Source organism: Colossoma macropomum, unplaced genomic scaffold (genome assembly GCF_904425465.1).
Source record: "Colossoma macropomum unplaced genomic scaffold, Colossoma_macropomum, whole genome shotgun sequence".
NCBI classification, from domain to species: Eukaryota; Metazoa; Chordata; class Actinopteri; order Characiformes; family Serrasalmidae; genus Colossoma; species Colossoma macropomum.
Genome location: NW_023494800.1, coordinates 20,200,629 through 20,228,404, shown reverse-complemented (window position 1 = coordinate 20,228,404; position 27,776 = coordinate 20,200,629). Strand labels below are relative to the sequence as shown.

Here is a 27,776-nt window from a genome sequence, read left to right as displayed (position 1 = left end):
AAGACCATGCATCATCAAAAAATAGCAGAAAGGAGGCTTAATTGTAAAAGCTTTGAGGATGGGAGATAAGTGATCATCCCCCTCTTCTTCATCTTCCTCTTATATGCTCCCTCCCTTTTTCCTCCACATCTGCTCTGTCTATTTTCGTGTTAAACACAGCCATTAGTGTTTAATCAATCTGCAAGTTTTATCCCAATGGTGCCTCTCCTGCTCTGTCTCTGGGCCTGTCTGATGAAGTCCTCACAGCATCCTCCAGCAGTCACACTGTGTATCACCTTCTTGCTTTCTCCGCTTCTTTGTCTTTCGATTTGTTTGTTTTCAGCTTTGACCTGCAGTTGACGCGGGAAACAATTCAGAGACGAATCAAAGGAAAAAGACAACAGCACCTTCATCTCTAATCACAGGAACAAGTAAGTTTAATGTGTCATGCTGTAGATGCTACAGTGAAAATTTTCACATGAATAAAATAATTGATATTGACACAATTGTTGTCAAATGAATAAACTGAAAGACAACATTGTGATGTACTATACACTCTTTAAAAAATGGTTCTTCAAGGGTTTCTACAGTAAAGAGAATGGTTCTATATAGAACCATAAACACTTTAAGAGCCCTTGCATGCTGAAATGGTTCTTTGCATAAAACACATCTGAAGAACCATTTAAGCATGCAAATGGTTCTTTGAGTGTTCATGGTTGTATATAGAAACACTGTCTTTACTAAAGAACCCTTAAAGAACCAGCTTTTTAAGAAGTGATGTACACATTGGAATTAAGTAAATTTAAGGCAGCATGGAAAGAAGAGGATCTGGGCTAAAATATCCTTGGGTTTTATGGCGTAATGATGACTGAATAATAATGTGTGGTGGTCTGTTTTGCTCAAAAAGGTGGGGCTCATCTCACAGAGCAGCTTTAAGGTGTTTGGACAAGAGTGGACTGAAATAATTCTTTGTAATGTACAAAGATATTTCTTATTTAAGCCACTTTCCTACAGCATGCTTTATTTTTATGTATAGTTAAGGTATTGTATATATTTACGTACATTTAAGATCTCAACACTTTAATTGTGTAAGTGTTATCTCAGGATGTTTGGTACAATAATTGTTGAGATTTAAAGTAAACAGTGGCTCTAAGGCAAACACTAGTAAGTAATATGCTTTGAATTTACTTGATTGAAACAATATAAATAAATAAAATATTGATAAATGTATCAAATATGTAACATCAGCACACTTATTGGCAAAAGTTAGTGAACTGAAAGACAGAAATGTGTTGATGTAGCATATTGTTGCTGTTGCGCAAAAAATGGTACTTTTTTACATCTGGCGATACAAGATATATATAAGGATATATATATATTATTTATGTTGAAAGGATGTACACATTGAATCCATTAAATTCAAAGCACCATTCTTTCATCAGTCATTACAGAACAGAGGCAGTAGATCACTATCATTTCTGCTGTGATGAAGGATGGGTCAAAGTGAAAACACAAACTGATATGTCACTGAAACAGATGCAGATGCAGAAATGGCCTGTTGTGTTTTGTGTTAGGATGGTTCACTGGGGGAAATCAAAGTGACAAATGCATGTATAATTCTTTATTGGGATTCTGAACTTGCTTGTACAGGCACTATCGAGTCTGCTTGGCTTAATCAATAAATGCCACGGTTCCTCTAATTTGATTTCTGGAAATGTAGTAAGCACTTTAGAATAAATAAGGATTGACCACTATCATGACCCCTAGAAATGGCCGCTATTATGTTGGTTAAAATGTTTGAAACAATCTTTATACTTTTGAATGCAAGAGAACTGATAATGCGTCCGCATAATGCAAACAGGGATGGATTTAAAAGCAGGCAGTATAGTATAGTATAGTAGCCAGCCAACATTAATATTATTCATTTAGCGTACTTAATTAATGATAATTTATCCCATCATCACTATATACAGTCAAATGCAAAAGTTTGAACACCCCTGTTTAAATTACATGATTTGTTGTTTTTCTAAGTAAACACGTCCTCTAAAGGAACAAACTTAAATAGGACATTTTTCTACAAATTTTAGTGCACAGTTTCTATTTTTTTGCTGAGTCTATCATAATGGGAAAAACTCCACAGAATATAAAATGTGCCATGACTTTTGCACATCGCATTTTATTTTATTTTAATTTCATATTGTTTCCAATGTGTTAACTTATTTTCACTTAGAAAACAAAACATTCATCAGGTCATTTAACCAAGGGTGCACATATATATGACATATATACATATAATATATGACTGTATGATGAGACAAAGAACCTAAATAAAGAAAAGCTATGGATTTCACTGAATAACTTGGATATTCTAAGGTTAGATAGAAAGAAAAAATAGCCGCCGCTTAGCAAGGATTTTCAGGCAATGCAGTAAATGCAAATGAGCACACAATGGCCGGTCACATTTTGATGATATATATTTTATTAATGTGGACATGATGTACACGCTGGAGCCAAGGAAATTCAATGCATCACTTTTTTCAGTGCATGAGCATGATCTCTAGGCAAAGGCTTTTATGGCTTTATTTTACATTTTTGTCTAAGACCTTTTCTGACATAGAAAGTACTTCTAAAGAAAGTGGAAAGTACTGAGATTTGCATTTTAATCCTGATTATAAGTTTAAGAATTCATTCTGAATTTGACCTTCCCCATCTGATCTCATTACTGTTCATTTTCTCAGCCGTCACTTTTCAAATCTTTATTCCAAACTGCTCTTCTAATACTGGAACTCCACCCAAAACTGTGTAAATAAGCCAATCCTTGTTTACTACTGACTAATCAATTTTTATATTTACCCTCCAAACTTCGTAGCCATAGCCATAAATCTGACATATGCATCTGTGTGAGCCAGTGCTGATTTACCGCCACTGGCTCTGTGAGTAATAAGGCTCCTGTTTCACAGCTGCTGGATCTCCGTCAGCTGGACTGGAGGCGAAAAGATCTGGAGGCTCTCACACAAATTGCTTTGAAGGAGCAAAGTGGGTGTAAAAGTTCATAGCAAACTGAATCAGGCTGTAGACTGAAGTTGAGTATGGGCACTTGAGCAGCTGTCAAGGTGCATTTAGAAACTGTATGTAGGATGATATCGCTGTTAAATCAAACCTTGCAACCCCCCTTTTTTTCTTTTTTTGCTATAAATTGCCCTTGGTTCACATTCTGTGGACATTGTACTATGAGTGGTACAATTATGCGTAGTAAAATATGCACAAATGTGTGTGAAAAAATCAAATAGCTGGGTTTGACTAAGAACAATAGTATCAATATAGATGTTCTGTATCAGAAACTACAAGAAACTATTGAAAACATAGCAGTATAGCACAAAAATTGTTAGGGGGCCCCCTGGTGGCTGCAGGGCCTTAAGTAACCACTTGTATCTTTCCTTAGGCTGTTGTGTGCAACATAATACTTGTACAACCTGACAGTTACAGAAAGCATTTAAAAAGCAATTGAAGTTGCACACAATGCATTCCACTACATATGTATATGTATACATCCATCTTTTGTATTTCTATCTAGGCTTCTATACCATATAGTAATGTTTTTATCTGTTAGTGTTTGAAAATAAATGTTTAAGTAGCCATTACAGTCATAGCCTACTGGATGCTTCACCCATCCTAGTAGCACAACAAGTCCATTAAGAAGCTCATCACATCAGTCTGAGCTCTGTGTAAAAATGATTAGGGGCCATCAAGAGAGAAGAAAATGAGTTGGGCTATGTAAATCACAATAACTGCAGGCTAACAAAGCAGAGTAAATGCTGGCACAAGCAGCCAGCTGTTTAAATAGCTGTCATTGTTAGCTGACTAGTTAACGCAGATGATTACAGAAACATTAGCTTAGGCTCAGGAAACAGACAGAATAAAAAACTGGTCTCCTTTTCAACCACCCAGTGAACCATGTTCTGTTTTATTTTCTTGCGCACTGATCCACAAAACAGTATATCATTCTATGTGATAATGTGATGCGTAATCAGCATTTTGATTCAGGACACTTGTTTCTCAAAACTGAGACATTTGCAGGTGAGTTGCAGGAGGTTTTACATCAGGGGTGTCAAACTCAGCCACTAAAGGGACTTTCAACAAATATCAACAAATCTGTGGGCCAGAAAAAAAAAACTCAAAGAATTTCCTTTTAATTAATGTTGTGCTATAACACCAACTGGCCATTGTTTATTCAAAATATGCAAAAACTTCAGTGGTAAAATACAGGCACTTGTAGTAGACCTTGAACATTACATGGACACTTAAAATGAGCTCGGTCTTTTAAACCTGCCTATTTGCTTGAACTAGACACCTGGCATCCTTTCTTTGCTGCAAGTTAGTAATACTTGGGCTCAGTTTCTAAGGTGCTGAGCTGACATTAGATGTTTATGTTTGTTGAACTGCAGCTGAAATCCGGCTACTGTGTTTGGTGACGTGACAGGTGTGGAATTGCATTGAATTGCGTAGAATTAAGATGTAACTATAGATTGTTGTTGGGGGAGGAGAGTCAGAGCACACATTACGTTGCAGTGCATGCTGGGGACTGTAGTGCAGTGCATTGTGAAATAGGCTAATATTAATAGAAAATTAAAATACTTTTGCAGGCCGGATAGGACTGCGTCATGGGCCTGATCTGGCCCACAGGCCTTGTGCTTGACACATGGGCTTTACATTACGCAACTCAAGTGCAATTTAGTTCCATATAAGTTTCAAGCAACTAAAATTGCATGATAGTTTTACTGTGTAAAACAAGGCTCCAGTAGAGCCAGCCACTGGCTTTTATCTTAAGTGTCAAATTAATAGGTTTTCTGTTCTTTTACTAAGTAAAGGCATATGTGTCAAAACAATTGTCCAATAATCATCAATACATTAAAGATACAGCAGATAGAGATTAGGCTGAGGAACACTGGAATATTCATTTACAAATGTTTTCATTTCCTAAAAAGCAATTTTAAAGTTAAGCTGTAATGAAGGTTGTGAGGATATATTTCATTGTTTGCTTGTTAAACATGTACTTGTTCAGGCTCTTGTTGCCCTGATCCTTCAATAGTCACAGTAGTTGATCTTTTTGAGCAGGTAATGCATGAACTGGTGCATGGTCAAGGAAACTTCACTCCCCTGTCCCATTAGATAGCGACAAGGGGATATTTTGATGCCTAGCAAACTGTGGAAACGAGTTTGCGTCCAAGCTTGCTTGAAATAAATAAGAGCTGAGCGTATTTCATTTTTATTAGAGATGGCCCGCATCCCAGTGTAAACAGCACAGCTCTACATCAGTTAATTACGAAGCCCAGCCAGGCTGAGATAGAGCCACTCTGCTTAATACAGTATGATCCAATTTGATTCTTGTCTTCTGCTTCACACAATGCACAGCTAGCACAAAAGCCAGACATGACATGACAAAAGCTTTGTTAAAAAAAAAAAGCTTAGACTATGTGCCCAAAAGTCATGTGACCCCTTAACAGCTGTTTAGAACTGATTGTGGCAACAGTTGCTGTTTACTTTCATGTATGTATGTGGTCACAGTCAAAACCCCTTTGCACTGCTACAGTAGGCCATCCCTCCATCATCTCCTACTGGTTTAGTGCCTATTACTGGCTGATTTTCCCCCCAGTAGTTATGATAGTCCCAGGGCAGCTATCCCCCCCTTTAAAATAAGCTATTTGGACAGAGCAGAGGGGATTAGAGTTGTAGTATGTAAAGGAGACCGCTGGTATGAGTAGTGGATGTTGTAGCCATTTTTGCAGACGTGGCAGAGTAGTAATACATCATCATGAATAATAGAGCATCAGTGATGTACTCACTGTTTGGATGTGTAATGTAATTGATGACTGCAGTTTATTACTGACTGTTTTATTAAATGAGCTAAATTTACTTATTGTTAATTAGTCCTTCTCAGATTTTGACTTCAGATTGGAGAACTTCAATTATACTCTTCTATTAATTACAAACAACTCAGCTAGTTTGCATTGTTGCCCATGTAGTTAATGAATAATAAGCCTTAGGATGTAATAAGCCTAGGATTTTGAGGGGTTAAGGGATTAATGATGATCGAATATACTGTACAATGCAAAAGTCAGAGTCTTTCACTTATGCTTTCATTTGTATTCAAAATGTATAGTTATAAAGGGCAAATGATTCATTTTTCAAATTTACACGAAAGCCTCCACCACGAAGTATAATATCAAATCTGTCAGGATTTAATTTGCCACTTTAACTCTTCTACCCTCCCAGTGTTATGGTGTGAGTAGAGGCACTGTTTGACAATAAAACCACTGTACTTGGGCTGACTGACCTGAGTGGCTCTTGACCACAGCTACTTCCTATTCAGCAAAAAGTGTAATGACTAGGGGTGTAATAGTGCATTGATGGATTGATCTGATGGTGACAATTCAACTGCATTGTAATTTTGGAACTCATTATAATCGATCGTAATAATGTTCAATAAAGCATAGTATTGTGCAAAACACAGAGGCCACCAAAAGTCCAGTTATTAAAAGATATAGAGAAAATGTGACTCTGGTAGACCCCCAAAACTGTCACCATCACATAAATAGTACTTAAAGCTTTCATCTTTGTGAGAGAGGAGAAAATCAAGCTCCACTTTTGCTTCAGATATGAAGAAATTCACAGGTGTTTCTGTCCATCCTTCCAGTGTGAGAACTTAATGCTATGATATGAACCAGACATCCACCTCTAAAAGCTCCCTCACAGAAAGTTATTACATGAAATAGTTATGAATACACTGCCTGATATCTGAGACATTCTTTTATGATAGGTTTGTGATAAAGTTTTGGCTTAAAATGTATTTGAATTTATTTATTTTAATCCATTCATAGTGGAAGGGCACATGCAGGGTGTTGTGAGGCAGAATAGTGCCGAAAAGTTATTTTTTCCAGATTTGCTGCTATACCATCATCACCATTACATATAAAAACTCACAAGGTTCACTGGTAGTTCTTTTGGATAGTGAATAAAATGGCTGCATTTGTGTTGTAGACATGGCGACCCCTGGTTCCTATCACCACCACTGTAAAGAAATCTGAGTTACTAAAAGTATCCACAATGAACCATTTCACTCAAACCACTCTGAGTGACCATTTACATCTCAAGGATTTTGAAAAATTGGTGGAATTCCACTTTAAATAAATGAGTCTCTGACTTTTGCACAGCACTGTACTTTTTTGTAAGAAAAGAAGATGAATCTATGAATAACTGCTTGAAATAAAAATGAATAACATTCCATGGCAAATTCTGAATTGTGGTTTGTCTGCAGTCTGCTTCTGCCTGTCAGCCCAAAGAAGGTCAGCGAGGTAGATAAACATTGACTGTTTACAACTGTGTCTGAGCAGTCGGTGACTTTTAAATCAGATAGCTCTGGGAAACACAGCCTCATGGCCAACAGCAGTGTGCTCAGATCAGTGTTAGTGTGTGGCTGCTGGAAGGAGTCTCAGTGATGGGCTTGTGCTGCGTCTGCAAGGCCGCGGCAGCAACGGCATGTCTTACCCAAAGCTCCCTGAGGCATGCACCCTGGCACTCATCAAATGTAACACTGATACTCACCCAACCAGTATCAGTATATCAGTATACGGAGAAAGAGAGAGTGAAAGAGAGAGAGAAAGATAAACTGTGAGTCAGAGGTTTATGCTCCAGGAGCAATTAGAAGGCCAATATGGGGTAAAGAAAATAATTTTCTGAGTTAGTGCATAAAGTATTGACTAATTTAGTTAATTCATTCATGCCCATTTTTTTTCAGTTCTTTTATACATGTTGATGTACTCTCAGTGACCCTTATAAATAAGTTCAAAATTTATTTTGAATGTTTACATTTATAGAACTCCTTTGTACAACTGCATTTTTTTATGTGTATTTAAAATGTTGCAAAACTAGATTTATAACTCGGTAACTAGATTCTACTACATTTTTTACAAGATTTTTTTGTTAACATTGAAAGAAGTAGCGTTACTGTGTCAGGAGGGAAAAAACATGCTAAAATATAGTGTACATATTCTGCTGTCACCCTGCAAACCCTGAAATAATAATTTCAAAGTCAGAGGAGTTGGGTTGCATTCTGTGAAAGTTTTTCAGTCTATGTCTTTTGTCTTTACATATTAACGTTACACACACAGGCTAAAAAAAAGGTGTTTATGTTTCAAATGAAAAATCAGTATTATACTGATGAAAATATATAACAATATGACAATAGTAGATAATTTATTTACTAAATAAATTCTCTCAAGCCTGCCTACTTTAGCACGTGTCTTTTTAGACAGGACCCGTAGCCAGTTCCCAATCATGGTGAGGACGGAGGCGAAGTAAGCCAAGCCAAGTAAGATCCAGAACCACACCAAGGGTTTGTACCAGTGGTCTGTCCCCTCAGCCCCACTATCACCTGAACAAAAGGGTTTAAAAGTAGCACAGCTTACAGAAAAAGACTGAGAGTATCAATTTTGGCATTACTCACGCATCACACTCATGCTCCTGCCCTTTTTGTTTCATGTTTATTTTATACTTCTCATCAACTTGTACTTATGGTAAAACAGCATTTTAGATACATGTACATACAAATCAGTGTCTTAACGATGTTTATCACTAGAAAGCATGAAGGCCTATAAGAAAACAGAAAACAAAAAATGTTTTTGCTTTTGGGAAATTCTCAACACAGTGATATGTGGGGGCTTACTGTTGTGATATGTGATGTGTATCAGTGAACAGGAAATATCAGCAGAATATTGGTGTGAGTGGACAACTGAAAGGTCAGGTGTTTCGACAGGCAAAGCACAAAAAAATTGACAAAGCTGAAAACATCTTATATTTCTTTTTATTTCTTCTTATTTCTTTATATTTCCAAGTTAAAGCTTGGAGATGCATGTAATTCACCTGAGCAGAAACCACAAATGTAAGTTTGTATGCACAGAAGGGTTACAGATGACTGAAGACTGTCTTTTTGTGTTAAATCAGTCATAAGATGGATATGCTGCACTGTAATAAAAAATGTTGCTTTAATTGAAAAAAGTTGCTTACTAGGCTGCCTTCAAGTTTGGAGTTAATTAAACTGTGACTGACCTGTTGCTCTCTTTTCACGAAGTTGTGAACATTGGTCTGGACAGTCCAACTGACCGGTCAGGCTACCGGCTGGGCAATTTCTTGGTACTCCTGATGGGCAGTACAAGTCTAAAGAGCCCAATAAAAAAATCAGGGGCCAGCTGCCTCAGGCACCCCTGTACCATGGGCCCCAGTGCAACTGACCCCCCCCCCGCCCCGCCTTCTCAAGTGGCTATGCTACTGTTCACTAGTCCTGTTTTTCAAATGATAAATGATTGCAATGGAAAATATGTTGACATGCAATCTCTTAAAAGTGAGATAGGGGCTGTTCATAGAGAAGAATTGAGCTTCTGAGTCAGTAAACTGTGGATAATTCTTTTTTTTGGCCCTTGCATTCACTTCACAGAGTGCAAGTTAAATAGACTATGACAGCGATGGGGGTGAGCTGGGTGTACCAGGTCCTTGTCTCCCTCTATCTCCCTCCCTGAATATTTCATAGGACATCCCTAAAAACCACAGGCTTTGTGTGCATTAAAAGAAACAGCAGGAAGCAAGCAGAGACAGATCAAAGGGGCAGTTAGCTCATTCGGGCTCAGAATATCTGCATTGACCCCTCCCTTTATTTCTCTCTCTCTCGTTCTCTAACCGTTTGTCTGTTTCTCCCTCCTGGTAGCACCTATTTACCCCCCCCACCCCCCCCCCCCCCTCCCTCCCTCATTCCCTCCCTGTCCAGCCTTTTTCACAGAAACACACACACACACACAGTCCTTCTCTCTCCAGGGCACTCTCACATCTCAGACAGTTTGATTGAGTATCTTTTCATTTCTTGGGTACTCAGCAACAGTCTCTCTCAGACACATGCACACGCCCACACACCCTCAGTAGTAACTGCCCGGACGGAGGAACTGCAGTTTTGCGGTTGCCACTCTCAGTTTTGCTGGACCATTTACATTGAGGTAGGAGACGGACACAGACATATGTGTGCATGCATGTGTGTGTGCCTAAGTGAGCTGCTTTACGGTGACTCTTAACGCTGCATTGAAGTGTAGACTGTAATAGCTGGAATAATGTGAATTCAATTAATATTGCATGAAATGATTTGCTTCTACTGTGCACTTCAGTTTTACTTGCCTTCTCTTGAACTGTAGTGCATCAGAGTTAATGTCCGTGTAGCTTTATGGCAATTGTGCAACCCGTATTGGGTTAAGTGCTGTTGGTACTGTGTACACTATCATAGCACTCAATGACAAACCAGTGCTAGGATATAGTAGTAATATCTTATTAAGCTTACTAAGCTCAATATATCTAGTTTTTTATATGCAGAGCATTATCATTTTAAACATAGCTCTTTTTGTTTATATTTATATGTCATTTTGGATTAAACAACATTGGGCCAGATATTAAGCCTAGTCTTGGACTACAAATCATTTCTAAAGGTGATTTAACATTGACACTATAATTTATCCCATATCTTGGAAACCAGCCCACAGAATTAGTCTATATTGGTTGATAATATGCTAGCATCAGTTTATACAGGTTGGCTACATGCCATTATGGCTTTAATAACATACAGAGTGTGCAAAGTTTGGTCAAATTACATGTTATGTTAATGTTATGTTAACATTTCAGATGTGTTACAACATCCTCTACATAGAACACACTTCTGTACATTTTAATTCATGAAAAACTGTGTATTTGCTTAATTTAGCACATTAGGGAAAAAATACAACATAAAATGTGGCCTGTGCAAAAGTTATGGCACACTTATATTTTATATTTTATTTGTTTCCATTATGTTAAATTTAGCAAATTAATCAAAATTGTACGCTACAATTAGCCAGTGTAGTGTAGTGTCGCTAAAACGCTGTTTTTAAGTTAGTTTCCTGCAGAGTATATGTTAACTTATTTTAACTTATAAAATCAACAAAACGTGTAATCAGACCAGGGTATATAAACTTTTGCACACGACTGTAGTTTGTAATAGTGCTTTGTGATAGCAAAAAACGGTGGAGTGCCGTTAGAACGGGATGCGATTCTGCATGTACATCAAGCCCATAGTGGTATATAGTTCCTTCTGCGAGTTTTAATGTTGATCTTGCAGCTGTAGTGTCAGCAGCTCCTTCTGCTCTCTGAATCAGCCTGAGCCCAATAAACTGTCACAGAAATGTGCCCCCCCCCGCCCCTGGCATTTAGACCTACTGAGATCATTCTCTCTCTGTACCTCTCTATCCCCTTCTCTCTCACAGACACACACACAGCTCTACACACTACTCACAGCCCACCACACACTGCCCTCAATTCCATCCCGTGGGTGTAGGCTTACTACCTTCAATCTTCACCCCACACTAAAAACAAATTACAGCACGCATGTAGTCGGATTGTTTAGTCCTCCAACATTAGAAACCTCTTCCTCACACAAGAGCCTGCGTGCCCTAGAGGCAGACCACCACATTAACCCTCAGCTTTGTTCCTTTGTGTGAATCCGGAGTCGTTAAGCTGTCAAAATGGCATAGCAATCCAGTTCCATTATTAGCACTTTGGGTGATTACGCCAAGCTGACATGACTTTTCCATGGTGTGCAGGATCGATCACGTCTCCTTCTCTGCACCTCCATAACTACAACATGATTCTAATACACAGATTATTATTAGGGGTGTAAATGTCCAACCTGGCAATGATTTGATTACAGTTCTTTAGGAAATGATTCAATTGATCATCAAATCTCGACCTGATTAACACTTGATTATGTTGGTATGATTCAGAATTATTTTTACTAATACATTAATATGACTGGATATATATATAAATGCAATAGTTTTAACACCCAAATTAGATCAAATTATGTTGATTTGCTGGGTGAAAATGAGTTAACAAATCCTCTACAGAAGTGTGTTCGCTGTAGAAGATGTGTTACCATATTTTCACTCAGAAAATCAACACAACGTAATTTGAAAGGTTTTGTTCAGACAGAAGCCTCAACAGCTATATATACCATGAAAATATTGATTTATTGTTCCCATTATTTTTGGGGAGACTTTCTTTCAGTATTCAAAAATGTGCAGGGATATTTTTCTACAATTTTCCAAAGTTCAGTCTTAGACGTTGGTAGCATTTTCTGCTTCCCAAGTCATCCCAAACACAATCCCAATTTCCTTTTCTCAGTAACAGCTTCTTGACATCCTTTCAGACTCATAGTGTTGAACTGTCTTCTCACAGTTGAAGGATGGACAGAAACAAATGTGGACTTTTTCAAATCTGAACCATCTCTCTCAAAGATGACATTTTCTCTATATCTCTTAATGACTGGACTTTTGGTGGTCTCTGACTTTTGCACAATGATATGCTTTATTGAATATTAGTCTAACCAATTATAATCAATTCTAATATTACGATGCAATTAAATTGTCACCTTCAGATCAATGCAACACATTATTACACTCCTAGTTATTACCCTTTTGCTAAATGGGAAGCAGCTGTGGTCAACAGTCACTCAGGTCAGTCAGTGCAATGTTTTTATTGTCAAACAGTGCCTCTACTAACACCATATGGTTCATGTACGCTCTACTGAGACAGGTGTATCTTGTTCATTTTCCCCACACAAAGCAGTTCCACAACATGGCTCTGTAAAGGTGTTCCGCATCCACAACTGCCTCAGAGCTGCCAGCCTGACCACAAATTAAAAGGGACAAAAATATACTTGTTGACTGCCTGACAGGCATTTAGAGCCAGATACAAAAATTGTTTCCAGTGTTTTACTATGCTGTGAGGCAGACAGGTTTTGTGTGGGGATGACACCAATCCGATACCAAGTATCCATATCAGGCTGATATCAGATTCCGGATCAAATATTGGAATGAATCTGATGCACTCCTGTAACAAATCAGTCTTGAAATAGCACACACTCACACTGTGTGGTGTGATGTTGTTAGTTGTGTATTTCCTCCTGTGGAGTAGAAGAGTCAAGGCCGACTCTAGCATTTCAGGGGTCCTAAGCAAGATTTCTTGGGGGTCCCCTATGATGCTAGCTGATGTACTGTATAATTAAAGGCTAATCAATTACAATGACTACCCTAAGCTGTCTAAATTACATAAATTCATAAGTATAACTCAGTTATAAATGCTTTACCTTCCACATGTTTAGGTAATATCATTTCTTTTTCCTTCATTTGTGGTAGCTCCTCCTGGCTGTTTGTCATAAACATAACACTTTTATGTGCACATGCATGATGATTAATCACAGCCTGAATACCTAAAACTGTGTTAATAGAGAAAGTCATTACTGCTGTTGTAAAATGAGTTAACTGCATCTATTTGGTTTTGTGAAAATGAAGCTTCGTTAGACAGACCCCAAATCAGCTACTTCGTGTCCAACTAAAAGCCAAAACAAACAGCGTAACATTAAAACCACAGGGCATTTTCTCCTCATCATCTCTTTTTCTCATCTGCTTTTCGGCTCCAGATGTCCACATTCTTTTTTGAGTCATGATTAACCAGTTGCTATTTCCCCTCACTCAAACATCTTACACATTATAATGGGACAGAAATAGCTTAGAAGTTGTTAGGGGTCCCCCTGGCGGCCATGGGGCCCTAAGCAGCTGCTTACATTGCTTATTAGGTGGAGCTGGCCCTGAGTAGAGCTTTTGAGTAGTTTCTGCATGACAGCCTATTTTAAGATTCTCATCTTAAGTAAAGTGCTTCAACTGAAAATTGAAGAAAAGCTCGTTTTAAAGACTAGTAGGTTTTAATGGAAAGATATCAGGTATCAGTTTCAAAAGAAAACGCCATCTCTAGTTTTGTATGCTATTTCCAACAGTACGTCATACCAGATTTAGCCTGCTTCAGTTGTGACCATTTATGCACCCTCAGTTAAGTTCTGTTTTTATGATATGCTTTATATATGTATCATCAGTGTCTCCTCGGTCTGACTGTGAGGATTTACCTGTTAGTTACGGCTCTAGAGACTCCATCCTCAGCCACCGGCGCAGCTGGAGGTGGCGGAACAGAAGGAACGGGAGGGAGAGGTATGGCGATTAACACTTTACCATGACAATGCAATCAGTGCACATGGAGTTAGATTGAATAGGAGTTAATTAAAGTCACCAGTATTGTCGACTTGCAAAAACACTACACTGGAAAAGCTTAATTGGCTTCTTTAATGAGAGCCCTAAAGTAAGTAGCATAGCAATTAATTGTAAAGCAGTTAACACACAGTCATTCAAAACAGGAGCTACTTAGCTAGTTCGCAAAAACTGTTTTGTGTAGATAACTACATATTTTCACAATTCATGTAGAGGTTTCTAAACATTCACCCACTACAATCATATTCTTCTGTAAGAACAGAAAACCCTGCTAATAAACCACTGTTTATTAGCAGGGTTTGTCATACTGCTACTAAGAGCTGATTGGTTGGTGAGCTCATCAGCTCATTGTCTGAGTGAAGCAGTTCATTCACTGACGTAATTAACATACATGAGACACATTATAAAGTCCTATAAAGTACTCAAAAATATAACAGTGGTGTTGCTGGTCTGGTGCTGGAATAAAGACTCTGGAGAGACTCCCTCTAGACTACAATACATTACAAACAACATTAAATAAATTGAAGAAATTACATAACGGGCTCCCTGGTGGCCCTAAGTGACTGCTGATACTGTTTATAATGAGAAACAGCCCTCATATGTAATAAGGGGTTCAAGCCAAAGCTGGTTTAAAGGGAGCCTGGCCACTTCATATTTCTCCTGTTATATCAAAAACATGAGTGCAAAGCACCAGAAGGTGCCCCTGAGCGAGTTCTAAAAGAATGGGGGATGGGGGTGAATAGATACTTCCTTTTCTTTAAACCAAACAAGTTTTGGGCAGTAGGACATTAGCATTACTGCTACTGAGTACTGCTTGGTCACTCTTACTGCCACTGAAAGCTGATTGGTTGGTGAGCTGATCAGCTCATTGTCTGAGTGAAGCAGTTTACTCACTGATGTCATTAACATACATGAGACGCCGTAATAAAGTCCTATAAAGTACTCAAAAATATAACAGTGGTGTTAAAATGTTTTATGCTACTCTGTGTTCAGGAAATGAATGCATTCTTCTATATTAAAAAGAGGTTGAAGCATTTACAAATTATGATTATGCTCAAATTAACCAAATCAATTTGGATTAGCTTGGGAGCGCCCTCTAGTGTTTGACAAACCTGCAAGACATTACTGAGTGGCAATTCTCTTCTCCTCTTCAGCCAAGCTTGATGCAGTGTCAACAGTCTGGCATAGACCACTTTAGGGGTGTCTGAAATTGTATTGCACGTCTTTCAAATATGCCAGGAAAATGTGTGTTATTTTTAAGAACGAATAAACTATACTTACCAGAGGATGGGATGTTAGTCTTACCTTAACATGGTCAGAACTCCCAAAACTCTGTTACTGGTACCATGTCTAAGCAGATATAGACATTAAATGTTATTTTGGTATAGCTGGGTATGTTATTATCAGGTTAACTGTTTTGGGCACTACATAATCCAGATCTCTCCACTGTCATCTAGAGGAAAACAATGCATTTAGAGTCCTCAAGTGCACAAGAACTTATTATCAGGCAGATTTGTCAGCAATATTGGTCAGTAAAAGTTGTGAACTTGCTCTTCAATACATTGCTGTTTCTCATGCAGTCTTGGTGCGGATAGGAGCAGTGCTGGCAGCGGCGGCAAGAAGTGGGCGGCCTCTGGCCTGAGCGGAAGCGTAGCCATGCGCTGCTCCACACTGCTGGCCATTTTGACGGCCGTGCTGCTCTACCTGGTTATGGGGGCACTGGTGTTTAACACGCTGGAGGCCCCAATTGAGGAAGACAAATACAACACTCTGCTCCAGAGTCTGCAGGACTCCAGCAATGAATTCTTGTACAGTTACACCTGCGTGAGCCCTGACAATCTACGGACATTCCTAGGGGTAAGGGGAATCAGAGTACAGCAAACAGAAATACTAGAATAACATGTCAGATTAGGAAATACAAGGACTATATAAAGGGTTTTGTTCCAAAATACATTATAGACCACTTTCAAGAATTTTCTATTTTTTACAGTCTCCTCAGTAAGAGAGACCGGCAAGGCCAATATTTTGTTTTTGCTATACACTGAATACATTGGGGTTTTACAATATATCAGAATTTCAGCATTTACTACCTGTCTATAGTAAATTAAAGTAAATAACACATAATATTTGGCTGCATATCCCTTGCTGTTAATCAAGTAGTTAGTGCTATAATCTCAGAGAACAATTACATGTGATATCTCATTAGAAAGAATCTGATCAAGCAGATGGATTTTTTGTTTATTATAGCCTGTTGGGTATACAGTTGCTGTCTAACAATAGTCTCTTATTCTTTATGTTTCTACAGAACATTACAGAAGCCATTCAGGGAGGGGTTGATCCCACAAACAACAACAGCACATTCAGCAGCAGCTGGGACCTGGCCAGCGCTTTCTTCTTCTCCGGCACCATCATCACTACCATCGGTATGGCATTCTCACATTGCTGGATGAGCCCAGCTCCATTTTAACCTCAGGGACATGGCCTGCCTCTGCATTCTGTGGATTGTTCACCCCGCAAGTTCTCTATAAATATCTGATCCTCAAATCACACTACGTTTCTATGTGGCCTCCAGGTTACGGGAATATCTCTCCACAGACAGAATGGGGCAGGTTGTTCTGTATCTGCTATGCCCTGATGGGAATCCCCTTGTTTGGGTTCCTGCTTGCTGGGGTAGGCGACCATCTGGGCACTGGGCTGAGGAAGGCTGTGGCTAAGATAGAGATGCTGTTCCTGGTGAGAGAGAGATGATAATGATGATGATGAAGAAATCATTACACTACAGTTAAATAACTGTTAGAAATAAAATAGATACTGCATGAACCAAATGATATATGTGCTATGAACAATAAGATTTAAATATACATTGCCAGTCTAAAGTTTGGCCACATCTACTCACAGAAGCATGAGTCCTTAATTTCACTATTTATCACATTTTAGAAGTGAAATTCAGGCATCAAAACTATGAAAAATGTATTGTCGCTGTCCAAAGAAACACAAGTGTCTTCAAAATGGTAACTTTACAGTGCAAAAACGTTCTTTGCTTTCAGTGTCAGTTAATGTAAAGAGATTTTATTCAAAGCAATTTTAGAGCATTTACATTGGTCCTTTCATCTTTAAATTTTCACACAACATAAAAGACAGCTGCTGAGCTCAGATGATGCAGAAAACTGAAAATCGCAAAAAATGGAGATACTTGTTCTTTTTGGACAGCAAGATATGGAATTATAAAAAGCATATGAAACAAAAAGTGTGTATTTATTTTAGATTAATCAAAGAAGCCCATCTTTGCTATGATTCAGCTTTGTACACTCTCAGCATTCTCTCAGCTGGTTCATGAGGAACCACCTGACGTACTTTTCCAGCAGGGTTGAAGTTCCACATAGGCTGAACCCTTATTTGATGCAGACTTCAAGTTTGTTTTTTCTTGATTTTTTTTAGAAATAAATGTGTTTATCAGCTTTGCTATTTACACTTATATTTGCCTTTAAATTTTAAACATTTAAGTATAAGCCTTTAGATCAAAATATCTTTAAAAGAGCATTCTGGCTTAAAACTAGATTTCATGGTGTTCCGCAGCTGCATTAAATCCCTCAGATTCATTGGTTTGACAGAATTCTATTAATGTTCACTCACTACATTACCCAGCATGCATTACGCAAATGCATCAAATAACCCTTAAGGGATCCCTGTGGTGTCAACCAATCCTGCCCGTTAGCCTAGCCATTGATCTATAGGCTAATAAATACACCCAATCTAACTTTAGGGCAACTTTCACATCAGTTATCAAACAAAATTGCAAAGAAAACAGCAATCCTGTCTTTATTTAGCACAAAAAGGAACCTAGAGCCAAGTTTTTTGAACCCTTTCAGCCAGAAAAAAGAAGCCAAACTGAGAGCCATCACCAACTAGCCGGCTAACTTCAGCTTTTAGCTTGTTGTCGTCATATGATGAGTCATTTCTGACATTAGGTAGTCTACTTTCTCCTTACAGTTACTACAGGTACAATAGTAATTATTACAGCCATTTGGTCACAATAAGATATTGAGCTTTCTAACAGTACTGCTTGTCTTCCTTCTGCATTTAAAAAAATTTAAAAACAATGCCCCCTCCAAAAAAATCAACCACAGAGCAGTTGTAATTTTCCAAATGTTCCTCCCACTTTAAAGATACATCATTATAAGGGGGGTTTCCTAGTCTTTACACCAAAAAATCTCACTCTAGAGATTTCTGCAGCACCACTGGATGTGAAGGAGAACATTTTCCACCGATGTAACAACGTTTTTTGTTTTGGCCAGTGTATCAACAAAAATACATTCAATTTGGTAGGTCCAAACCTCTGACTGGTACTGTATTTGTTAGCATATACAGTGTTCTCTTATTGTATATTCAGTTATGAGCTGACTACAGTAATGTACCATAATGTCCATGTTTTTCACCTTCCTGATTTGGTGTTTTTCTGATTTTGTTTTTTTTCTGTTCTCTTCATTGATGCTCTCAGAAGTGGAAAGTGAGCCCCACTATTGTACGTGTCATCTCTGCTGTGCTTTCCATCCTGCTGGGCTTAGTGCTCTTTGTCTTTGTGCCCATACTGGTCTTCCAGGAGGTGGAGAAGTGGACCCTGCTGGAATCTGCATATTTTGTGGTCATCACCCTCACTACTGTGGGTTTTGGGGACTATGTTGCAGGTACATTCCACACTGCTAATGTGGTCCATTACAACATTACTTTCATGGAATGAGCATGTTCGCTTAATCTCTGTGTGTTAAATCAGTACAGAAAGGCAGTGTTCAGCCACAGTTGAATGTGGTGCCTGACCTTGCTGGTAATGCCAATATCTCAGTGATGCTCTCAGCCTTTTCTCTTAGCTGTGCTACCTTTAAACCCTTTTGCTCAGGTGATAGTGGGACCCGGGGGGGATAGACCACTGGTACAACCCCCTGGTGTGGTTCTGGATCTTACTTGGCTATTGCTTAAGATTTTATAAGTGCAGGCTACTGTATACAGAACCACTTTATAGTTGCTCTACAGCTTGGCATAGAGCAGGCTTTCTCAACCACTGGGCCGAGGACTACAAGTGGATCACCAAGCGCACGTTTGGTGGTACTTGGACCTATACTGAGGGGGGCCAGTGGTCCGTAGTGGGCCTGTGATGGCACTTTGTCATAACAATCAGTGAAAAAAGAACTGACTTAACAATAAAAAGAAATCTAAAATGTTTTCAGACAGTTAACATTAATACATACCCCGCAATAACAGTGCACAAAGGCAACTTTGTCATTTTTTTTGTGCTTTGCCTGTTGAAACACCTGACCTTTCAGTTGTCCACTCACACTAATATTCTGCTGATATTTCCTGTTCACTGATACACATCACATATTGCAAAAGTAAGCCCCCACATATCACTGTGTTGAGAATTTCTCCAAATTAAAATTTTTTAAGCAAAAACATTGAGTTTTGTTTTCTTATAGGCCTTCATGCTTTCTAGTGATAAACAGGTCGGGCCTTGAGGTGGAAAAGAGAACCCCTGGCATAGAGGACAGTACACTGGTTTTAATACATGGTTAAACTACCAACACACTGATTTGTATGTACATGTATCTAAAATGCTGTTTTACCATAAGTACAAGTTGATGAGAAGTATAAAATAAACATGAAACGAAAAGGGCAGGAAAATGATATATTACTTGTTTACTCTTAAGGTATTTCTTTTGTCCAAATGTCTGTAGAAATCCTCTCTTCTTCTAAATAGGGAGTTTGTCCTCCCTTTACTGCCATAACAGCCTCTACTCTTTTAGGTACACTAGAGGTTGGAATGTTGCTGTGAGGATTTGATTGCATTCAGCCACAAGAGCATGAGTGTGATGCGTGAGTAATGCCAAAATTGATACTCTCAGTCTTTTTCTGTAAGCTGTGCTACTTTTAAACCCTTTTGTTCAGGTGATAGTGGGGCTGAGGGGACAGACCACTGGTACAAACCCTTGGTGTGGTTCTGGATCTTACTTGGCTTGGCTTACTTCGCCTCCGTCCTCACCATGATTGGGAACTGGCTACGGGTCCTGTCTAAAAAGACACGTGCTGAGGTAGGCAGGCTTAAGAGAATTTCACAGTGTTTTTCTCTATACTCAGCTGACAGTTTATTAGGTACTATGTTGGAACATCTAGCATACCTTTGCAGTTTGTAGGTTAAGAGTTACTGTCTTTAGCACATCTGTTGCTGCACATACAGTGTGTACAAGTTGATTGTGTCTGATGAAGTGGCCTGGAAGTTTAAAGAATGCAGCAGTGCTGCATGCACCATGTCAGTGTCACTGCTGTGCTGAGAATGAGCCACCACCCAAAAACTGTCTGATCAGCAGTGGTCCTACAGTAGTCCCTGATGAATTTAGGCTCATCTGTTCACGAAACTTTATTCCACGTATAAGATGTCCAGTTTTGGTTTTCCAGCCCAATTTTTCTTTTTTGGCCATTCCTTTTCTTAGTAACAGCTTCTTGGCAGCTACACATCCTTTCAGACCTATGGCATTGAGTTCTTACGGTCTCCTCACAGGGTAAAGATGGACAGAAACACCTGTGGATTGTTTCAGAACTGAAGCAAGAGAGGAGCTTGATTTTTCCCCTATCAAAGATAATAAGCACTGTTTATCTGATAGTGACAGTTTTGGTGGTCTACCAGGTCTTGCCAGTTTGTTAGGAGTCCCAGTTTCTCTGTATCTTTTAATAATTTAAATGACGTCAGTTTTGGAATCTCCTGTTTTTTCCTTTGCCTTCTCCCTTAGGCAAGTGAATTATCTTATCATTAGTCTCCTCAGAAACACCTCCTTTAGCTACTTTAGATGCTCATAAAAAAACTGGAGACAGTTAAGATGTGTTTGTGTAGTTGCTTGTGTCATTGTTGGTATCTGTTTGAAAGGTGAACATTAAGTCAGTGAAATCTTTGGGAACAGCTTTTGTTGGGAAGACACAGCTGTAACTTGGTTAAAGTTACAAAAGAGTGCACCAAAATAAAAACTTGCCAAATATTGATAGATTTGATATTATACTTAGTGTTGGAAGCTTTATATAATTTTCTATTAAATATATTTTATGTTTTCCTACTAATGATGAAAATAAAAAATATATACATGTATTAATGAACTGGCAACTCAACATATATTGGCATGAACATTTTCCATCATTTTACTGTCCATCATGCACTTCCACATATATCTTGTTACTCACCTGACAGTTCTCATGTTATCCCCGTTTAGCATTGCTTTCTATTCTTGTTCTTCCAGGTCTTCTCTCTTTTTCCACCTTCATCTTATCCTTTTCTCTATTTTCATTTGGTAACATCTTTCTTTCTGTAAAGGAAAGTAATATATCTCCATCTCTGTTCTCTCCTTTCTCAGATGGAAGAGCTGAGAGCACATGCCACTGACTGGACCCAGAATATCCAGAACATGTCCGTGGACTTCCGCATCCCTGGCAAACTGGACGAATCATTTAAGCGTCGCCGAAGGAAGCGTCGTCGTGGCCCCCGCAGCCATGGAGCCAGCCACAGTACCTCAGGCATGGCCCCTGGAGAGGGCGGAAAAAGGGAAAACGGACAGCCAGACAGAGAATCTGGATCTCGATCCTCCGTCTCGTACTCTACGTCATCCAATGAGTCAGACTCTGAGGAATCTGAGACAGGGTCAGAATCGACCCAGACAGAACAGGTGCCGAAAAAAGGGGAGGGGGAAGATGGTCCGCTCCCTAAAATCCCTACAGAGGCCACACACTCCCAACCTTTGGATTACTTTGGGGAAAATCTAGCCTACATTGATGAGTCTTCAGATGCCGTCAGTACAAAGCTTCACCTGGACCCACTGCTGGACATGCCTGAACCTAAGTCTGCCGCACAGCACAAGGCCAAGAGGAGACGTCCCAGAAGACCGGCAGCAAAGAAAACGCCCAAAACTAGCCCCACTAAGCTGGAGCACAAGGAGCCCAATGGAGATATTCTGCCCCCTAATCACACCCCACCTCCTCCACCAAAGCCTTAACCAGGAGGCCTACGCGCTCCCTCAGAAGTGCATTACCGTGGCTGACCACTACAGCAGTGGCTGTAAAGGCACCACTGATTTAAGACTAAACTTGCAGTGCAGTTAATGGCAGACATGTTTTTGTGCCTGATTTATCAGAAAAAAGAAAGAAGCAAAAGCTTTAGACTTTTTTTTGAAAGTGTGAAAAGGCCAGACTCTTTTTAAGAATGCAAACACTAGGTGGCAGTTCACTGACTGGCCACTCATTTGCATATAGACTTCAAAGCTAAGCTCTTAGCTCCATCTGCTGGCTATTCTTGGAGCTGGAGAGAGATTATCAGTGTGATTAAGTACAGCACATACAGCTGCTGACATGGATGGCCTTCAATCCATCTGCTTTTATCTTCCTTAGTGTTTTTGCAATTAAATCAACCTGATTGTGCCACATACACAATGCTATCTCTTAGACATAATAATGTGACTCTTCTCGAATGACCTAATTTGGCACCTGTGCTTTATTTTCCCTACACAGATATCCCTCAAGTGGTTCTTAATGGGACACTGAACAAGATAACTAGATAGCAGGGGTTATATTTCGGAGCTTACGTCATAAACTGAATGTAAATGTGGGTATAAAAGCGAGAGATAGGGATAGAGAGAGTGAGTGAATAAGTGTCTGAATGGGCATGCATATGACTATTTGTTTATGGGCATTTTTCCATGAACCAATTCCCATTAAGCAGTGGTTCCCAGTCGTGGTCCAGGAGTACCTCTGCATATTTTGGTGTTTTTTAGGAAACTGTCATAAATCATTTTAAAGGATAATCCAGCGATTGTCAACCTAATCTGTGACACATCTGTGGCATATAAACATTAACACGGAGAGTAATTTTGGCATATTTGTCTGTACTTAGCAAAGGAACAGAAAACCTGTTGGCTCAAAACATAGTTATAACTGAAGCCAAAGGGCAGTGGTTTTGAGCTTGTGTCTGTTCTTTTACTGAGTGAAGGCAAACACACTGAAATTACTGTCTGTGTTAATCAGTGTTGGTGTAGTTATCAAAACTGGGTATCTAGGATTACAATTTTGTACTTCATGAAAAAGGCAGTATTACCACTGATTACTTCTAAGTTCCCTAAAAAACATTTAAATCTGTATCTACTAGAAAGTACAAGGAATAACAATCAATGGTCCTTAAACTTTATTTAAGAAAAAATAGCCACAGTGAACACCTTTTAAAGGCATGCCACTACTTTGCTTCTGCTATGAACAAGACATAGCCAGTTATATATGGTTAAAATTTTGAACTAGGCTAATACTCTAAAACTTGTGTCAAACACAAGGCCCGCAGTGAAATTACTTTAATTTTTTATTCTCATTAGCCCATTTCACTGTGAGATGCACTACAGTGCCCAGTATGCACTGCAACATACTGTGCGTTCTCACCCCCTTCCATCAACAACAATTTATGGGCCAATGGTTACACAAAAGGAAAAGATGCCTGGTGTCTAGTTCAAGCAAATACAGTTTTTAAAAAAAAAAAAAAAACTACCTAAAACTACTTGTTTTTATTTAGAATTATTTTTAATATGTATTCAGTGCCTATTTTGCTGTTGCATATTTTAAATAAACAATGGCCCGTTCAGGTCATGGTACAATGTTTAGTATAAATGAAATAAAAACACAGCTGCCCCATAGATTTGCTGAGATTTTTTAATATGGCCCTTTTTGTTCATATTTGAGTTTGACACCCCTGCTCTAAATGATGAACGACAACCAGGTCTGGCCTGTATACTGGGGCACTGTTTTCTTTGGCACGGTGATGGTTCTAAGTATCATATTAGCATGCAGCACTCATGAGATCATTCTTCGATGGAGAGATTGCTCATCCAGTTTACAGCAGTTGAAAGTTTAAGCTTAGTCCTAACATACACTTCACAACAGTTTTATGTGTAATGAACTAGGGTTGGTCAATAGGACAATTTGTCAACGTGATAAATTACATAATATGCTTTTCTAAGCATACTGTGGATATCGTCAGTACTTAAAGAAGACTGACCAATCTGTGTGTTTCTTTAAAAAAGGAGCATAATTAGGTCAGTTTATTTGGACTTTGTGCAGAACAGTAGGTGAAATTTTGAATAAAAATCATTGTATTTTTAGTTTTTGACTGTGTTTTTTAAAAGAGGTATTACTGTGGATATTTTTGTCCATTCCAACTTATCAAACACAATATTGTGTTATCAAATACATATTGTGTATTATGAAAATGTCTTCAGCTGCTGTGATATTGCACATTTACCACGTTGCCCACTCCTACATGAATTCAAGAAAATGAGAATATATTTTTGGAGGCATCCACTCTTTTCCTCCTCCGTCATAGACTCATATTGCAAACTGCCTGCACTCAAGCTACACTAATCATAATTACAGCCCACGCTGGGCAGTCAATTGGCACAGGTAGTGGACATGCACACAAAATATGTAAAAAGGACAGGCAGATTTCACTACTCAGGGCAGTCTCTTCATTAGGAAAACACACATTAGAATTACTGTATGTGTGACTGTTAACTCGCCTGTTCCACTTCTCAGTCATGGTTATCATAGATTATTCCATGTTGTTATGTGATGACACAACTGCATCACATTTTTGGGTGGAAAATCTAATAAAGTTTAGAAGAGGGGGGAAAGCAAAAAGTTTGTTGCTACACTCCCAAAGCAGTCCGAACAAAGTGCTGCACAGACTCAGCAGTACATACTGCTAGAGTTAATGTTAGTATAGACAAATCCAGTGTTGGGTAATTCCTCAAAAAGAATAAGAGTTACTTTTGAAAAATTTTAAAGTTTCAGTTAATTTTTTTAAAACTTAATGGGATTACATTACATATTACTTCCTGGAAAAAAGTAATCTCATTATTCATTACTTTACTTCTACCTTACTCCTTATTACCTTACCTTACTGTACCAAATTATCTCACCAAATTGGCAGATACTTATGCCTGTTTTAAGCACATTTCTTAAGACAGGCAAAATTATCTGCCAATATAATGAGATAATTTAACTTAATACAATCACTTCAGTAAAAATGTCTAGAAATTAGTTAAACAATCTTATTATATTCTTACAACAATCTCAAAATGAGAAATACTGAATATATAAACTAGATTTTAAAAAACGCACTAGCCAAGATATCATTTTTTGTAGACAGTGTAAATGTCATCCAGGGGCCCCATTCCTGTCTTTTGCCTAAAGCCCCAGAATCACTAAATCCACTCCTGCACTACTTCATTATAGTAAAAAGTAGCATGTTACTTTGTACCATGTTACTCTCAACACTGGTGGCAACTGTACTCCAGAAGTGGCAGATATATCAGGTTGAAAAATGCTGGAATATTCCTTTAACCCAGCAAACTCAGGGCTCTTCCCTTAGTCACTGTGTTCACAAAGTGCTGACCTTTTGAAATCTCATTTCTCAAAAACTTTTTCCAAGCAACATATTTTAGATGATTTGCTGAACCTTCAGTCTGCAATCAACACATCAGTGACTTATGGTCAAAAGAAAAGGATTAACCCATCAGGAACACGTTTTTTGTGGTTTTCACTGGTAATTTCAGAACCCAATAAGACTTTGCTGCATACTCTGTTGTGTCTCAGCCTTATTTTCTTACTCAGCTGTTACCACAAACACACAAACACAGTGTCACATTAATTCCATTGACCTTTCCATTGTTCTTTTTTCCATAGTACTCATCAACTGCTTCCTCAAAAGTATACGTGTTTACAGTATATACTCACTACACCGATGGAGCCTGTTGATCTTCTCAGTGTCAGTTTTGATCTCCTCTCTCTGTCCACTCAGCACTGAGTGGGTCAGGAACAGTAATGATGGTGTCTCTCTTTCATTCTGTTGAATGAAGGATTGTAAAATAGGCCACTGGTTTGAAGTACTTGTGATGGGGAACGCACTTTATCAGCTGTAATGAAGCATGGTTTTACTGAAACAAGTTGAAGTTTTTACCTTCCATAATGCATGACAGAAGTGTAGAATTAAGGGATGTTCAGGGTTACTGGTGTCTTTCTTCTGAAAGTTGTACACTGTTTTTGAGCAAAAAAGAAAGATTCTTTTTCCATCATGATCCAAATACCTGCTAGATGTTTTCATTCCTTACAATAAAAATCAAAAGGCTTATTTTGAAAATGCCTGTTTGCGGTTTATAGCTCTCACCTTCTGAAATGTATTCCCAGTCACAGATCGAACAATAGTGGAGATTCTCTGACTAAACAGAAAAACAGTTGTATTAACTTTTAATTACAAACTTATGCAAAAGCTTGAACAGTCCTGTTTTTTCAGCAACATTTAGTGCACAATTTCTATTTGTTTGCCAAATTTAACAGTGGGAAAAATAAAATCTAAAATGTGCCATAACTTCTACACATTCTGCCAACAAACAGTAAACCTGCATTAAAATGTGCAGAACTGTGTTCTCTGGAGAGGATGTGTAAACTTATCACACAGAAAATCAACAAAACATGCAATTTGACCAGAGGCGCCTAAACTTTTGCATACGACTGTATGTCACGTTTAAATTCAATCAAATAGCATCAGCATACACTACCATTCAAAAGTTTGAAAGAATATACACCGATCAGCCATAACATTATGACCACCTCCTTGTTTCTATGCTACGTTCTATGCTATTGTTCTTCAGTGGTCAGGACCCCCACAGAACACAGTGTTTAAAAACTCCAGCAGCACTGCTGTGTCTGATCCACTCAGACCAGAGCAACACACACTAACACACCACCACCACGTCAGCGTTACTGCAGTGCTGAGAATGATCCATCACCCAAATAGTACCTGCTCTGTGAGGGTCCATGGAGGTCCTGACCACTGAGGAACAGGGTAAAAGGGGGCTAACAAAGTATGCAGAGAAACAGATGGACTACAGTCTGTAACTGTAGAACTACAAAGTGCTCCTATATAGTAGGTGGAGCTGATAAAATGGACAATGAGCGTAGAAACAAGGAGGTGGTCATAATGTTATGCCTGATTGGTGTACACATATGCCACAGAATACACATATATACATATATGTGGGGGTGGTGGGTGTGTTCATTTCTTATATAGTGTAGATGTAAATCTTATAAATGTTTTATCGTTTTAATATACTATAATTATCTATTTAAAATAAAAGACTGATCATCAATTTTAAAACATGAGGCATTCTGGGAGTTAAATATATTATAACTTCATTCTCAGTGTTTTACAGCTTTCTCAGTCATTTTAGAGTAGATGACTGCACAACATGGAAACCAAGCATGGTGTCACGTTATGTTCCTCTGATAGATAATTCACTCTAAAGACTGCAGTAAACTGCACATTTAATGAATCCTAGGAGTAAAAAATTTGTTACATGACAGGTGATAAGAGATTAGAATGATAAATGCAGCCATAGTCTTTTACTCGGGCCTACTCAGACCTCATAAAAATGTACATCAATGTTACAGTTTCAGCAACTGCATTCAACTGTGATGAATATTGTCCTATGTAATTAGAATATAAGTTTATATATATTATAAATTAAACCAGCTCTCTGTAATATATTCCTTAAAACATTCCTTTTCCACCTC

General features: G+C 38.5%; 1 protein-coding gene and 1 long non-coding RNA gene across 2 annotated transcripts; one reads left to right on the top strand and one right to left on the bottom strand.

Annotated features, from left to right (window-relative positions):
* The first annotated feature begins 9,839 nt into the window (after positions 1 to 9,839).
* Positions 9,840 to 22,165, top strand: LOC118820633 (potassium channel subfamily K member 4). Its single transcript, XM_036589018.1, has 8 exons — positions 9,840 to 10,019; positions 13,973 to 14,084; positions 15,722 to 15,998; positions 16,447 to 16,564; positions 16,714 to 16,874; positions 18,640 to 18,826; positions 20,079 to 20,221; positions 21,530 to 22,165. The coding sequence occupies exons 3-8, from the start codon at positions 15,798 to 15,800 to the stop codon at positions 22,163 to 22,165; spliced, it is 1,446 nt and encodes a 481-aa protein (XP_036444911.1). The 5' UTR covers positions 9,840 to 10,019; positions 13,973 to 14,084; positions 15,722 to 15,797.
* Positions 16,449 to 26,242, bottom strand: LOC118820634. Its single transcript, XR_005008264.1, has 3 exons — positions 26,164 to 26,242; positions 25,941 to 26,049; positions 16,449 to 16,871 (listed from the first exon to the last, which is right to left on the bottom strand). It is a non-coding gene; the product is annotated as an uncharacterized LOC118820634 (long non-coding RNA).
* Positions 26,243 to 27,776: the final 1,534 nt, after the last annotated feature.

Bases quoted from the DNA above. Each gene is read 5' to 3' on its own strand.
- LOC118820633 (XM_036589018.1), top strand. From the start codon at position 15,798: ATGCGCTGCTCCACACTGCTGGCCATTTTGACGGCCGTGCTGCTCTAC. The intron at 16,565-16,713 runs GTATGGCATTCT...TGTGGCCTCCAG, and splicing joins CACCATCATCACTACCATCG to GTTACGGGAATATCTCTCCA. The intron at 18,827-20,078 runs GTACATTCCACA...CCTTTTGTTCAG, and splicing joins TTTTGGGGACTATGTTGCAG to GTGATAGTGGGGCTGAGGGG.